At 39.6% G+C, this 16,240-nt stretch overlaps 1 protein-coding gene and 1 pseudogene across 3 annotated transcripts in view; one reads left to right on the top strand and one right to left on the bottom strand.

Annotated features, from left to right (window-relative positions):
- Positions 1 to 16,240, top strand: part of TNPO3 (transportin 3) — a 102,702-nt gene that overhangs the window by 23,244 nt on the left and 63,218 nt on the right. For 2 of the 3 annotated variants that reach the window (XM_003261313.4, XM_030825538.1), the window contains 2 exons: positions 14,392 to 14,592; positions 15,503 to 15,576. In XM_003261313.4, coding sequence (XP_003261361.2) covers positions 14,392 to 14,592; positions 15,503 to 15,576 — 275 coding nt within the window. Of the gene's footprint in view, positions 1 to 3,846; positions 3,935 to 14,391; positions 14,593 to 15,502; positions 15,577 to 16,240 lie in introns of those variants that run through there. The other variant, XM_030825539.1, reaches the window with a different exon arrangement.
- On the bottom strand, positions 1,832 to 3,726 carry LOC105740774 (annotated as a pseudogene).

Genomic DNA, 16,240 nt, shown 5'->3' with positions numbered 1-16,240 from the left:
AACTTTGCCAAATTCATTTATTAAGTCTAACAGTCTTCTTATGGAATCTTTTGGGTTTTCTACATGTAAGATCAGGTAGAATGATCTTACATTATATGTGACCAGAGATTATTTTACATCTTCCTTTCAATTTAGGTGCCCTTTGTTTTTCTTACCTAATTGCTCTGGCTAGAACTTCGAACACTATGTTGAATAGAAGTGGCAACAGTAGACATCCTAGTCTTTTTCCTGATCTTAGAGTTTTGAAGAGCTTTTTGTCTTCACTGTTGTGTGATGTTAGCTGTTGGTTTTTGCATATATGGCCTTTATTATGTTGAAGTTGTTTCCTTCCTGGTTTGTTGAGTGTCTTTATCATGAAAGGGTGTCAGAGTCTGTTAGATGCTTTTTTTTTGCATAGATTGAGATGACCATGTCTTTTCCTTCTTCATTCTGTTAATGTGGTAGATTACATTTATTTTCATATGTTGAGCCACCCTTGTATTCCAGATAGAAATCCCACTTGATGATGATGTATAATCCCTTCAATATGCTGTTGAAAAGCCAGGCATGATGGCTCATGCCTGTAATCTGACCTATTTGGGAGGCTGAGGCAGGAGGATTGCTGAAGGCCAGGAGCTCGAAACCCATCTGGGCAACATAGCAACACCCCATCTCTAAATTTAAAATTTTGAAAATAAAAATTTAAAAAGTGAGAAAAAAATATGCTATTGAATTCCATTTGTTAGTATTTTATTGAAGGTTTTTGCATTACTATTCATAAGGGATGTTATTAGTCTGTAATTTTCTTTTCTTGTTTCTTCATCTAGCTTTGGTATCAGAATAATGCTGGTCTCATAGAATGAGTAGGAAGTGTTCTTTCCTCTTCAGTTTTTGGAAAGAGTTTGAAAAGGATTAATGTTATCTCTTTACATGTTTTGTAGAATTCACCAGTAAAACCATTTGGTCCTGGGCTTTTCTTCTTTGGGAAATTTTTCATTACTGATTTAATCTCTTTACAAGTTATAGGTCTATTCAGATTTTCTATTTCTTCATGATTTAGTCTTGGTAGGTTATTTTTCTAGGAATTTGTTTATTTCATGTAAGTTATTCAATATGTTCACTTGCAGTTGTTCATAATACTTTTTATAACCCTTTTTATTTCTGTAAAATTGGTAGTAATATCCTGACTTTTATTTCTGATTAGTTATTTAAATCCTCTTATTTCTTTCTTTCTTTTTTCTTTTTTTTGACATAGAACCTCACTCTGTTGCCGAGGCTGGAGTGCTGTGGCATGATCTCGGCTCACTGCAACCTCTGCCTCCCAGGTTCAAGCGATTCTCATGCCTTAGCCTCCCAAGTAGCTGGGACTACAGGCAGCTGCCATCAGGCCTGGCTAGTTTTTTTTTTTTTTTTTGTATTTTTAGTAGAGACAGGGTTTCACCATGTTGGCCAGGCTGGTCTTGAACTCCTGACTTCAAGTGATCTGCCCACCTTGGCCTCCCAAAGTGCTGAGATTAACAGGCATGAGCCACTGCGCCCAGCTCTCTCTTATTTCTTAATCTAGCTTAAGCTTTGTCAATTTTGTTGTTGTTGTTAATTTTGAAATACTTTACTTTAAAAACAGGTCACAACACTAAGCTTTTGGCCCATTCTGCCGTTGTACAAGGTACAGATGCTTGCTCAGCAGCCAAGGGGCACTCTTGAGTAGCATATCTGAAAAGTGAATAAAAATCCATATTAAACAAATATTTAAATAGTTTCCATAGGAACATATATAATGTGTGACCTATATCCTAGTCTTCCATATTGCCACATCCATATGAACCCAACTCTTAAGAAAAGTGAATAAAAATCCATATAAAACAAATATTTAAATAGTTTCCATAGTAACACAAATAATGTGTGACCCATATCCTAGTCTTCCATATTGCCACGTCCATGTGAACCCAACTCTTATGAAATCCATTAATTCAAGCTGGACTCATGGTTAACAACTACAAGAGTGATATCTACATATTAATACTAGCAGAAGCACAAGTTGCTGATTGATGTTGCATTCTATTTTCCCAAGCACAAGACACAGGCAGGGTGCTAATGTCCTGTTCCTCTACTTGGGGTGGAAGATCGTGGTTCTAGATACACTGCATGAGTTTCGATGCTGGTCCTGACATCACATGTAGATTGTTGGCCTCTGGAATCCATTAAAAGTAGAAGTAGCAGCAATAGTGTCAGCGCCCATGTTTTTAAAGAGCATCCAATTACCTACATATATTTTGGGCAGATCACAGTGCTCAACAATCTGATCAAGGCCATCACATGTTCTTCCCATATACTAGATGAATAATACTTCTCACTGATGTAGGTCTCTTTTGCAGCAGGGGCTTTACATGTGCATGATAATAAAGGATTGATTAAATGATCCATATACTTCATCATTCATGTAATACATAAAGGTCTGTTCACTTGACTCATCTTCCTCTTCAGAGCCTGTCTGTTCTTTTTTTTTTTTCTTTCTTTCTTTTTGAGATGGAGTCTCGCTCTGTCACCCAGGCTGGAGTGCAGTGGTGTGATCTCGGCTCACTGCAAGCTCTGCCTCCTGGGTTCACGCCATTCTCCTGCCTCAGCCTCCCGAGTAGCTGGGACTACAGGCACCCGCCACCGTGCCTGGCTAATTTTTTGTATTTTTTTTTGAGATGGGGTTTCACTGTGTTAGCCAGGATGGTCTTGATCTCCTGACCTCATGAACTGCCTGCCTCGGCCTCCCAAAGTCCTGGGATTACAGGCATGAGCCACCGCGACGGCCCTGTCTGTTCTTTTAATATGTTTTTTTTGGCAGTGAAAGCTGATGCCACATGAAATATCTGCCTGGCTCAGCTGTGACTCTCACTCTAGAGTCTGGTGGAAAATACTTGTCCGATGCTGGGTTGATTACACTGGTAATACTTCAAATTTAAGCCTCACATCCTCAGATCCAGGAAAGCAACTGCCAGTATTAAGCAGTTACATTCTGAAACCAAACTCAACTCCTGTGTCAAAGACACAATGGACATTGGAGGCTGCCTGCATGAAGGTCTCAAGATTGGTACAGCTACTTCCTGCATGGAAGCTGACACCAGTGACATCAATATTTGGCTCTTTTGCCCATTCCAAAAGAAGCCTGCTGGCTTTGAGCATGGCACCAGATTTAACACTGACGTGACGGGCTGCTTTGGAATTATCATTTGCAATCTTAAAAACCAACTCTGCTTTGAGTGTGTTCTGGCAACTGACATGAACTTGACCTCATTACCGAAAATCATCATCTGGACTCCATTATTGGCAGTGCACTTAATTTGAGACATTTGTTTACAAGAATTTGCGTAGATAAACCTCTCTGGGGGCATCCCCAGAATCTGCACCAATTGTATTTCAGCCTTGCTAGCACAGTCAAATCCTGTCCCGATGGCAGCAAGAGTCTTCATGATGGCTCTGTTGTCATTATATTTGACTGCATAAAAGGGGGTGACATGAGGAAGAGCTTTTAACCATCTTAGATGTGTCTTTAGAATGTCTCTAAGGTCCGTGACATAGAAGGCATCCTAATCATCATCAGAAGAAAATTCATTAATTTTTTGGTCCAGAATGTCCTTGGCAGTAAAACCTTCATCAAGGAAGCAAGTGGCAGTGAAACTCTTCATTATTAAACTTTTCATGGTTTCTTGATGTTCCTCTGAAACACAACAAAATGGAAAACTAAGAGATGGAATTGGAAGAAATATTTCCAGCTTCTCACAAAGACAGTTCTCCAGGAATTCCAAATCCTGCCTCTTGTGCCCTCAGAGCAGCAGTGGAAACATTCTCAGAGCACCTGGGTACCACGGAGAGTGAAGATGCTACTGTCTGAGCCAGAGCTACAGGACCTCTCTGCTGTGCCTGTCAGTGCCTTGCTTCTGCCCGCCAGAGATGCTGGCCCAAGGTAGTGCTGGAGCTGTTGGCAGAGGGGCAGCCAGTGACTGTGGCTGCTGGGACTGACCTTGTTGATCTTTTTGTAGCATTCTCTTGATTTTCCTATCCTCTATTTTGTTAATCTTTGCCCTAAATCTTTATTATTTCCTTCTTTTTGCTAGCTTTGGATTTAGTTTGTTCTTTTTCTGGCTTCTTAAGGTGTAAAATTAGGTTGTTGATTTGAGACCTTTTTTCTTTTTTAATGTAAGCATATGTACAGTTACACATTTTATTCCTCTTAGCACAGTTTTTGCTGCATCCCGTAAGTTTTGGTATGTTGTGTTCTTATACTAGTTCAGTTTAGTTCAGTTTTATACTAGATTTTATACTAGTACAGTTTAATATGCAACATTGGGGTTTTTGTTCTGTTTTATTTTCTAAACATAAACACAGAAACACAATACAAATGTATAACTTAGTGAGTTACTATATGTGGATGTCCTTTTAGCCACCACCCAAGTCAAGAAACATCTTCATTTGTCTGAAGATGTTTTCTGATTTCCCTTCCTTCACCCACTGGTTTTTTAAGAGTATGTTGTTTAATTTCCACATATTTGGGAAATTTCTAGTTTCCCTTTTGCTGTTGACTCCGAGTTTTATTTAATTGTGATGAGAAAAGATGTTTTGTATGATTTCAGTCTTTGAAGATTTATGAAGACTTACTTTGTGGTCTTACGTATCAGTCTTTTTAAGGAGTGGTATATTTCTTGTTTCCTTCACTGGGTCCCAACTCAAGAGTTTGGAGTATTTACCAGGGCTTCTCTTCGATATTTCTGAATTCCAGTTTTTATTTTCCCAGTCTTGAGAGGCTGTCCAGAGCTCTTCAGCTTCTTAGCCTCTTGTCTTCCGCTTTCAAATTGGCAAATGCCATGAGGGGAAAAGTGGAGCCAAAGAGTGAACTGAACTCACTGCTCTTCCATTCCCTTCTTTCTGGGATCTGTGGCCTCATATTTTAGCTTTGGTGTCTTTAAAAAGGTTCTTTGTAGGGAGTATTTAGTGTTTTTTTTTTTTTTTTTTGAGACAGTCTTGCTCTATCACCCAGGCTGGAGTGCAGTAGCGTCTTCTTGGCTCACTGCAGCATCCACCTCCTGGGTTCAAGTGATTCTCTTGCCTCAGCCTCCCGAGTAGCTGAGATTACAGGTGCGTGCCACCACACCTGGCTAATTTTTGTATTTTTAGTAGAAATGGGGTTTCTCCATATTAGTCAGGTTAGTCTTGAACTCCTGATCTCAAGTGATCTGCCCTCCTTGGCCTCCCAAAGTGCTGGGATTATAGGCGTGAGCCGCTGTGCCTGGTCTTAGTGAATCTTTTCTGGTAGTTTATGAATTGGTGTAATACCAGGTGGTCTATTATAAACAAAGTTGAAACACCCAATAAATGTTATGAGAGAGATAGCATTATTGTTTAGGGAGCATATGGACATGAAACTAACTCCTGTGTGTTGTTAAAAAAGCTTTGCTACCTTTTCTAAACAAATTTTACAGAAAAAAATCTTACAGGCCGGGTGTGATTGTTCGTGCCTGTAATCCTAGCACTTGGGAGGCTGAGGCAGGCAAGCCCAGGAGTTTGAGACCAACCTAGGCGTTATAGCAAGACCTGTCTCTACAAAAAATAAAAAAAATTAGCTGGGTGTCGTGATGTATGCCTGTAGTCCCAGCTATGCAGGAGGCTGAGGTAGGCAGATCACTTGAGCCCAAGAATTTGAGGCCACAGTGAGCTGTGATAGTCCCACTGCCCTCTAGCCTGAGTGACAGAGGCCCTGTCAAAAAAAATTTTACAAGATCTGTATCAGTTTTTAAAAAATTGTATATAAAGTACAAGTTATTTTTAATAAACAGGTAATTACAAAAGACACTTTAAAAATATTCAAACCAGCTGGGTGCAGTGGCTCATGCCTGTAATCCCAGCACTTTGGGAGACCAAGGTAGGCAGATCACCTGAAGTCAGGAGTTTGAGACCAGCCTGGCCAACATGGTGAAACCCCGTCTCTACTAAAAATACAAAAATTAGCTGGGTGTGGTGGCACATGCCTGTAATCCCAGCTACTTGGGAGGCTGAGGCAGGAGACTCTCTTGAACCTGAGAGGTGGAGGTTGCAGTGAGCCGAGATTGTGCCATTGTACTCCAGCTTGGCCAACAAGAGCAAAACTCCCTCTCAAAAAAAAAAAAAAAAAAAAAAAAAAAAAATTCAAACATCATCAAAGGTGCTTGAAAAATAAATCTCCTGTGCATCCCTACCCTCCAAGTTAACCAGTTTTGCATCTCTACCTCTAAGATTACTGGTTTGCCCAGGGGCAAGTAATTGTTTTGTTTTTTTGCTTCTGCCCTTCATTTTTGAGGTCTCTACTTTTAAGGAGATAGAAATGTTTAAAGTCAGAAGTACAGATAATTGAGAATGATACGGTTGGTGTTTTCTGCCATTTAGTTTCTGCACAATTTTTTTTTTTTTTGAGACGGAGTCTCACTCTGCCGCCCAGGCTGGAGTGCAGTGGTATGATCTCGGCTCGCTGCAACCTCCGCCTCTCGGGTTCAAGCAATTCTCCTGCCTCAGCCTCCTGGGTACCTGGGACTACAGGCACACACCACCAAGCCCAGTTAATTTTTGCATTTTTAGCAGAGATGGGGTTTTACCATGTTAGCCAGGCTGGTCTAGAACTCCTGACCTCAGGTGATCCACCAATCTTGGTCTCCCAAAGTGCTGGGATTATAGGTGTGAGCCACTCCGCCCAGCCTACATTGGGATTTTTATTGTTGTTCTGTTTTATTTTCTAAATGTAAACACAGAAACACAATGCAGATGTGTAGCTTAGTGAATTACTGTATGCAGATGTCTTTTTAACCACCACCCAAGTCAAGAAATAGAACTTTGAGCACAGTGGCTCACACCTGTAATCCCGGCACTTTGGGAGACCAAGGCAAGAGGATTGCTTGAACCCAGAAGTTTGAGACCAGCCTGGATAACATAGTGAGACCCTGTCCCATTTTTATAAAAAAAGAAAAGAAATAGAACTTTACTGGCCATTCCGCTCCAGAAGCTTTTCTTGTACCATTTGACATAACTACTTCCCTCCCTCTAAAGGTAACCACTGTCCTTTTATAGTAATCCTTTGTGTTTCTTTATGGTTTTATACTTAGTGGCTTAGTGGGCAATCCCACACTTCATAGTTGAGTCCAGCTGGTTTTTTTTTGTTTGTTTGTTCTTTGTTTTTTTGTGTGTGCGTGACAGTGTTTCACTCTTGTTGCCTAGGCTGGAGTGTGATGGTGCGATCTCGGCTCACTGCAACCTCTGCCTCTCAGGTTCAAGCTGTTCTCCTGCCTCAGCCTCCTGAGTAGCTGGGATTACAGGCACCCACCACTATGCCCGGCTAATTTTTTGTATTTTTAGTAGAGATGGGGTTTCATCGTGTTGGCCAGGCTGGTCTCGAATTTCTGACCTCAGGTGGTCCACCTGCCTTGGCCTCCCAAAGTGCAGGGATTACAGGTGTGAGCCACTGCGCCCGGCCTGTTTTTTTATATAATGTTTTTTGAGTGTCTTAATTTGCAGGTTCTTTCTCTGTTTGGTTTATTTTATTTTATTTTTAAGACTGTCTCACTCTGTAGCCCAGGCTGGAGTGTGTAGTGTGGTCATGGCTCACTGCAGCCTTAAACTTCTGGGCTCAAGGGATCCTTCCCCTCAGCCTCCCGAGTAGCTGGGAGTAAGGGGCATGCCACCACACGTGGCAGATTTTTCAAAAATTTTTCATAGAGGCTGGTCTCAAACTCCTGGCCTCAAGTGATCCTCCTGCTTTGGCCTCCTAGAGTGCTGGGGCTACAGGTGTGAGCCACCACACCTGGCCTCTGTAGGTTATTTATCTGTTGAAGTATCAGGGCCATTTGACCTATAGAGTTTCCCACAGTGGATTTTGCTGATTTTATTGTCATGATTCAGTTCTACTCTCCTTTGTTTTTCTGGCAAATTAGCTGCTGGATCTAGAGGCTCAATGAGGCACAGATTTGATTCCCTTGTTATTGTGGTATCTCCTTTCATCAAGAGGCATATAGTGTTTGGTTTTCTGGTGGTTCTAATTGTTTACCACTGTGAAGGAGATTATCCCAAAACTTAAGTGATTTGAAATAAAGACCATTTTATTGTATCTCGTAACTTTGTTGATCAGGAATTTGAGCGGGCTCAAATCAGCATCCAGGATGCTGGTTGTGCTCCTTCAGTTTTCATCCATTTGGTGGTTAGGCTGGTCTGGAGGTTCTAAGATGGCTTCATTTACATGCCTGACAGTCTGGTGGGAATGACTGGAAGCCTGGATTCAGTTCAGCCCCTCTAGCTTTCCGTGTAGTCTCAGGCCCCTTCTGCATTCTCTCCAGCAGAGTAGTTTTAAGTTTTTACAGGCAGTGGCTTTCCTCAGAGTAAGTGTTCGGGATACCAAGGCAGAAGCTCCAAAGATTCCTTTGACTTAACCTTGAAAGTCCCAGAATGTCACTTCCTGCCATATTCTATCAGTTAAGCAAGGTATCAAGGCCAGTGCAGATTCAAAGACATGTAGATTCTACCTTTCAGTGTAGGATTAGCATTATATTCGCAGCTATCTTTAATCCACCTCATTCTTTTTTGTGTGTGATGTAACTAGCTGTTATTGTTCAGTGCTTAATCCATTAATTGTGAGTTGTGAAGTGTTAATATTCTAAATCTGTTATTTACTTACATGCTATTAGGTTGGTGCCAAAGTAATTGTGGTTTTTGCCATTAGAATACTTCTATAAAGAGACTCTTCTCTGTTAGGTTACTTAGGAGTACAGTTTATATAGGAAAACCAAGATAAATACATGATTTTTACCCTTGTAAGATAATGAGTTTATGTCTGCTTGCAATTGTTACCAAAAATGGCCTGTGGTGGCCAGTTTGTTTTTTTCCTTGTATCCCTTGCTGAATCCTAAGTTGTCCTGTCTCTGGCCAGCTGGTTGCCTCCTTTGCCCCTTAGTACTTTTGAAATGACTCTAGTAGTCTTATTGTCTTCTGTCCTTTCTAGTATGGCAGGATGTATCATGGACCCATCTTGTGTATTTAATATTGGTATCTTTTAGTGGGAAATTGAATTTAAAGACTACAATGTAGGCACTAGGGATGCAAGTTGTTACTGAGTTGGACAGTATGTTTAGGGCTTTCAGTGGATAGAGCTAGGGAATTGTATATTTTTATATATCTATATAATACATATAAATTATCTACACGTGTATGTATACATGTGTAGAAAAGTACATATATAAATAGTGGGTATAAATACTTAAAGGTAAAATACCTCATGAATTTGTAGAGATATTGCCTTTTCAACTACAGCACTATAAAGTTTTTAACTTAAGCCTTTTTATGTCTACACTTCCTTTCTTCCATACTGAGAATCCAGGTTGTGAGGGACACAGAAGGTGACAGAGTATCTCGTAATTACTCAGTAGCTCTGTCCCACATTAGCCTAGTCAGTAGCCTCAGACTAACAATACTAACACTACTACCATCAGTATATACACCAAAAGCAAGCATAGTTTTGCATGTGCTCTGCCCTTTCTTCCACACTGTATCTGTACAGAGCTTGTAATCATTACATACCATTTCTCTTTTGACTTTCATTTATTCTTAATTGTTGTAATAAACTATGTTTAATATTCATCCCCAGTCCTTATGTTGATGCCTTGTTCTCTCTAATCAGTTTTTTTAAGCAGATTGTTTAGGAAGGGCTTATAGGAATAATATCTACATTCTTGCAAGTAACAGTTTCTGGCCTTTATAATTGAAAATCGGTTTGACTTGACATAAAATCTTTGTCACATTTTCTTTCTTAGCGTATCTTTACCGTGTTCTTTCATTTTCTTCTGCCATGAAGTGTTCAAGTCAAAGTACATGATAATCTAATTTTTTCCTTTATAGATCACTTGCTGTTTTTATATAAATGTCCAAATTATTTTATCTTTTTCTTTATAAAAAGTATATTAATTTTACCAGATTATGTCTCAGTATTGGTTGTTCTGGGTTGGTATTTTTAGGTAGATGATATACTCTTCAGTGTATAGTTTCATGTCTTTCTCCCCCACCCCCCAACATTTCAGAAACCTTTTCTTTTTTTTTTTTTTAAGAAACAGGGTCTTGCTCTGTCACCCAGGCTGGAGTGCAGTGATGGGATTATATTCATTTATTTACTCTTCCCCTTTTGATAACTTTGATACCAAATTTTTTAAATTAAAAAAAATTAGCGGCAGGATCATAGCACACTATAACCTCAAACTCCTGGGCTCAAATGATTCTTTCTCCTCAGCCTCCTTAGTAGCTAGGACTACAGGCACATACCACCACACCCAGCTAATTTTTAAATTTTTTGTAGAGACAGAATCTTGCTATGTTGCTCAGGCTGGTCCCAAACTCCTGGCCTCAAGTAAGCCTCCCACCTCCGCCTCCTAAAATGCTGGGATTACAGGCGTAAACTGCCTTGCCCAACCAGGAACATTTTCTTGAATTACAGTTTTTGATAATTGTTCTGTTTCCTTGTTTTGATTTTCTTCTTCAGAGAGCTCTGTTCTGTATATGTTAGATCTTTGCCTATGTTCAATATTTGTCATTTCCTCTTGAATCTTTTAAAATTTTTTTGTTTTAAAAAAAACCCTCCTTTTCATGTGTTTCTCTTAAGACATTATCTGATGTGTTTAGTCAAATGTGAAATTCCTCCTAGTCTTCATCTCTGAAGGGATTTTTTTCTTTAATTTCTGATTTTTTCCTGAGATTTTTACCTAATTTCTGAAATTTTCCTTCTCAATTCTATTCTTCCGTATCTTGTATCATTTTCTTAATATTGTTTAGCTCATTTTGAAGTAATAGGCTAGGTTTTTAAACCTGTTTTTCTGGTCTTCTTTCCTCGTAAGGTATTACTCTGCTTATTTTCTCTTTCAGCCATATGTGACATTTGACCTCAGTTGCTTATTTTCTGTGAAATTAGTTTTTCTGAATTTCTAGAAGGAGGTTTGATTAAGGATAATACTTTCAACCTTTTCTTCCTTCATCTCTATTATACTTGTCCTGTATTATTTTGTTTTTTTTCATAGCCGTTTTTCCTCAATTGGGGTCTCTTCCTGACTGTTTGGTTTCAAGGTTTTATAAAGGCTAAACTGTTGGCATCTGCTTCACACTTATACTCACTGGCTATTGGATTGGGTAAAACCTCCTCCTTTTTCTTTTTCTTTTTTTTTTTTTTTTTTTTTGAGACGGAGTCTCACTCAGCCGCCCAGGCTGGAGTGCAGTGGTGCGATCTCGGCTCACTGCAACCACCGTCTCCTGGGTTCAAGTGATTCTCCCGTCTCAGCCTCCTGAGTAGCTGGGATTACAGGCACCCACCATCATGCCCAGCTATTTTTTGTATTTTAGTAGAGATGGGGTTTCACCATATTGGCCAGACTGGTCTTGAACTCCTGACTTCAGGTGATCTGCCTGCCTCAGCCTCCCAAAGTGCTGGGATTACAGGCGTGAGCCACCGCGCCCGGCCAAATGTCCTCCATTTTCAACTGCCATCCTCAGATTGGCTCCTTGTACTTTCCAGTGAATCTCTGTTGGTTCTTGGTGTTTTCTCTGTTCTTAGGTCCATTAGACACCCTGTTGTTTGCCTCTGCTTCCACATTTACTGAGACTAAAACCACACAGGTCTTACAGATGTCACTGGTTTGTCTCCTTCCACTTATATTTTGGGGTTCTTGTAGATACCCTTGGAGATAACTAGACAACACCTAGTTTTGTTGCTATCCAATGCTCTGTTTTTTTGAGGGATTTGTGGAGATTGTATAAAGCTTCATAGAATCTTTTTGCTATTTAAAAATATATCGGCTAGGCATGGTAACTCATGCCTGGAATCCCAGCACTTTGGGAGGCCAAGGCAGGAGGATCACTTGAGTTTAGGAGTTCAAGACCAGCCTGGGCAACATGGCGAAATCCCATCTCTACAAAAAATACAAAAATTAGCCGGGTGTGGTAGCAGACACCTGTAGTTCCAACTACTAGGGGGCTGAGGCAGGAGAATCTCTTGAGCTCAGGAGGTTGAGGCTGCAATGAGCTGAGATCGTGCCACTGCACTCCAGCCTGGGTGACAGAGCGAGACCCTGTCTCAAAAAATAAAATAAAAAGATATTGATGTGAGCAAAGTAAAGATATTCTGATGGTCTATTAAATCATAGGTGTGCTTGGGTTACTGGTTAATCAATAGCTAAAAACTTTGGCAGATTTTTTACTTGAGAAAGGAAAATTGGTGCTATTAGTACTACATTAATTAATTGAACATTTGTTGAATACATTTGAGACACGATGTTTGGACTAAGAAGTACAAAAATCAGTAAAATATACTGTATCTGTAAAGAAGTTAACACCTCATGCTTACTTTGCACCCCTTATTTCATCGAAAGCTAAGGTTGGGGTTTTTTGGTGGGGGGCGGGAGGGGTGGTTTTTTTAAAAACAGGGTCTCTGTTGCTTGGGTTCAAGCGATCCTCTCGCCTCAGCATCCCAAGTAGCTGGGATCACAGGTGCATGCCACCATGCCCAGCTAATTTTTTATTTTTTATTTTTTAAGTTTTTTTAGACAGGGTCTCACTCTCACCCAGGCTGGAGTGCAGTGGTGCAATCTCGGCTCACTGCAACCTCTGCCTCCTGAGTTCAAGCTATTTTCCTGTCTCAGCCTCCCGAGTAGCTAGGATTGCAGGTGAGTGCCACCACACCTGCCTAGTTTTTTTGTATTTTTAGTACAGACCGGGTTTCACCATGTTGGCCAGGCTGGTCTTGAACTCTCGACCTCAGGTGATCTGCCTGCCTCTGCCTCCCAAAGTGCTGAGATTACAGGTGTGAGCGACTGTGCTGGGCCTCAGCTAATTTTTTAATTTTTTTGTAGAGGCACGGGGGTCTTGCCATGTTGCCCAGGCCAGTGTCAAACTTCTGGGCTCAAACAATCCTCCCGCTTTGGCCTCCCAAAGTGCTGGGATTATAGGCATGAGCCACACGCCCAGCCTAAAGCTAAGTTTTATGTCAGTAAATCTGTAATTAGGAAATTCAGGGTCTTTATTTTCCATTTACTTTAGGAACTTATACAAGCCATTTATTCTACCTGTTTCTATATCTTAACTTGCTTCATATCTATCTTTGGAAAGATCTTGAAGGATACACAAGGATTATGTATTACTTGTGAAGAGCTCTGTCTTCATAAGAAATTGACCCCTTCTCTTTACAATAGACACTATTCCTAAATTGAGGTTGGAATTTTTTTCAGTCCATTATTGCCAGTCCATGTTAGTCTTCTTCCAGAGGCTGTTGAGTGTAGAATTGGATTAGAATTAATCTAATTAATTAGTTGTCTACAATCTATTGCATGATATTGTTTCCAAAGTTGTCTTCAAAATATGACTCCCCTTTATAATTGTGACTAGCTACTAGAGACTAGATTTTATACTTTGGTTCTTTTTATTATGTCTATAGATAAGTTTATTTTTCCATTGAAAATGATTTCAGTAATGTGTAGCACTTTGCCAAGTAGTAATACATCAGAAAATAATTGAAGGGGCCAGGCACGGTGGTTCATGCCTGTAATCCCAGCACTTTGGGAGGCCGAGACAGGAGGATCACCTGAGGTCAGGAGTTCAAGATCAGTCTGGCCAACATGGTGAAGCCTTGCCTCTACTAGAAATACAAATATTAGCTGGGTATGGTGGTGCACACCTGTTATCCCAGCTAGTCAGAAGGCTGAGGCAGGAGAATTGCTTGAACCTGGGAGGCAGAGGTTGCAGTGAGCCTAGATTGTGCCACTGCACTCCAGCCTGGGTGACAGAGTGAGACTCTGTCTCCAAAAAAGGAAAGAAAATAATTGAAGGATGTGAAATATTTACTTGAGCCAAGATAGTTTTTCTGCTATTTTATCGGGAACTAATAATTGAAATGTAGGGCCACTGAGACCAATATGAAGTATATTCTCATATTTATAGATATATTAAAACAGCTTCTAGATTCAATTCTTAGAGTGAACAAAGCTTTATTTTAAGCAAGAAAAGAGAAGAAACATGCAGCCATAGATTAGGATTGGAAATTATACAGCGACATTTTAGTTTAGTGGAGACTTTTGGGACATTTTTCTTCATACTCTCGACACCCACACAGTCATTCAAATCAACAAGATTGTATCTACTAATTTAACTGATAGCTCTCATGCCTTCCTAGAATGAGTCAGATTTTAGGTAATTATTTTGTTGAACAGGGCCTATAACAATGTATTTTGAACTGTTGGCTGAATTACTGGGTAATTTAGCTTGTCAGATTTTTCTTTCTTCATACTTTGGTCTAAATATGTTTATATAAGTATTGAGGTTATGGCATTAAAATTAGAAAAGTAGTCTTCTTTAAGACGTCTTTGTCTAATACGCTTTCAGGTTCATGCATGGGAGATCTCAGACCAGTTGTTACAGATCCGACAGGATGTGGAATCATGCTATTTTGCTGCACAGACCATGAAAATGAAGATTCAGACCTCATTTTATGAGCTCCCCACAGACTCTCATGCCTCTTTACGGGACTCATTGCTAACCCATATCCAGAACTTGAAAGACTTGTCACCTGTCATTGTAACGCAGGTAAATCCTGTGCTTCTCATTAAGAGAAATTTGTGTGGACATTTGGATTTATCAGGATTGTTTTAATGGGTATTGCTAGGCCATGTGAGGTAATGTTAACTTCATTACAGATGTACTGCTATGTTCTTATAAGTGGATAGAGAACGAAATTGTTAATCTTTTGTATTATCTTGGAGTTCATTTGGTTTCAAACTAACTTAATACCAGAAGTGGATAAGGTGAGTATGTGTTTTCACAGTCATGCTAGGTCAGAGGTTTAGGTAGTTGCCTTTTAAGAAATCCTTTCAGGGCTGATTGGCTTTAGTAAAGGTCTCGTGAATGAAAGGTTGAACTAGAGCATCTGTCCTTTCCCCTTTGGACAGGGAAATACATTAGATAGGAAAACTGGAAACTTCTGTGAGTACATACTCACATGTGTTCTCTGCCTGGCATAGAAGTGCCCTTGAAGAGGAGGCTTTTCTTAGGTCTTCAAGATGACAAATGGAAAGAGAAGGGAAATGGCAATCCATTACTTGAGAACTGAGTCAAAGGTCTGACTTTGTTAGTAGCTTTGACCTTTGGCTTAGTATAATTTATGTCTGTGAAGTTCTGTGGTATTGCCAAATAAAAGTAAATATTGATATATTTTGAGGAATGTCTATAGTCTGTTGTTTCTGACTTCTTTTCTTTTTCTTTTTTTTTTTTTTTTTTTTAAGTTTTAAAGGTTAACTCTTAAATTTCAGCAATTTATAGCTAACCCAGAAGAGTTTACATCAGATATACAGAATTGGAGGTTGGGAAAAATGGGGGAAGGGGGTTAGTCTTAGTTGTCATATTGTTTGGAAGAAATGTTTCTTTGCTTCCCAACTAATATTTATTGTAACCCTATTTCTGTTCATCTGTCTTCATTTATTTAATCTCTCTTATTCAGCTGGCTTTAGCAATAGCAGATCTTGCCCTACAGATGCCTTCCTGGAAGGGATGTGTGCAAACACTGGTGGAAAAGTAAGTAATTTGTATTGACTGTATATTAGCATTTGGAATTGCCATTAACCTACACAGAGAAATTTGTTTGCAATAGCTAGATATTTGACTATTTCCCTGAACTCTTAACATAGAATTATGTTATTAACCTTTGTTAGATTAAGTGAAACTTATCTAAACTTTTAAATACTACTGAAATATATTGTGTGGGATGTAAAAGACTCGTAATTTATGTAACATACACTTCTTGAATTAATTGCAGCAAAGTCTTTTATTGCCTTGTGGATCAGTCACTAACTGGCATGACAGCCATTTTGTAAAAATATAGAATTTAAGATTATATTAAATGGGAGGTTGTTATGAATATATGTTCTTACTAATTGGAGTTTGTTTCACGTTTATCAGAGGGGCAATATTCTTTTTAGACACACAGAGCTTGCTACTTTGAAACAAGCATTCCTTCTGGGTCCTGGCAAGATAACCTTGATATTTGCTTGCATTTGGTTGGGAAGTTATTTTTGAACAGAGTAGATGTACTTTTTACCTCCAATATAGTGTGTCATTAAAGCATTTTACGGATAATAACTTTTTATTTATTTTATTTTATTTTGAGATGGAGTTTCGCTCTTGTCGCCCAGGCTGGAGTTCAATGGTGCGATCTCGGCTCACTGCAACCTCCACCTCC

The sequence above is a fragment of the Nomascus leucogenys genome, chromosome 13 (assembly GCF_006542625.1).
Source record: "Nomascus leucogenys isolate Asia chromosome 13, Asia_NLE_v1, whole genome shotgun sequence".
NCBI classification, from domain to species: domain Eukaryota; kingdom Metazoa; phylum Chordata; class Mammalia; order Primates; family Hylobatidae; genus Nomascus; species Nomascus leucogenys.
Note: the sequence above shows the minus strand (reverse complement) of the source record. Positions and strands in the feature narration are given on the sequence as shown.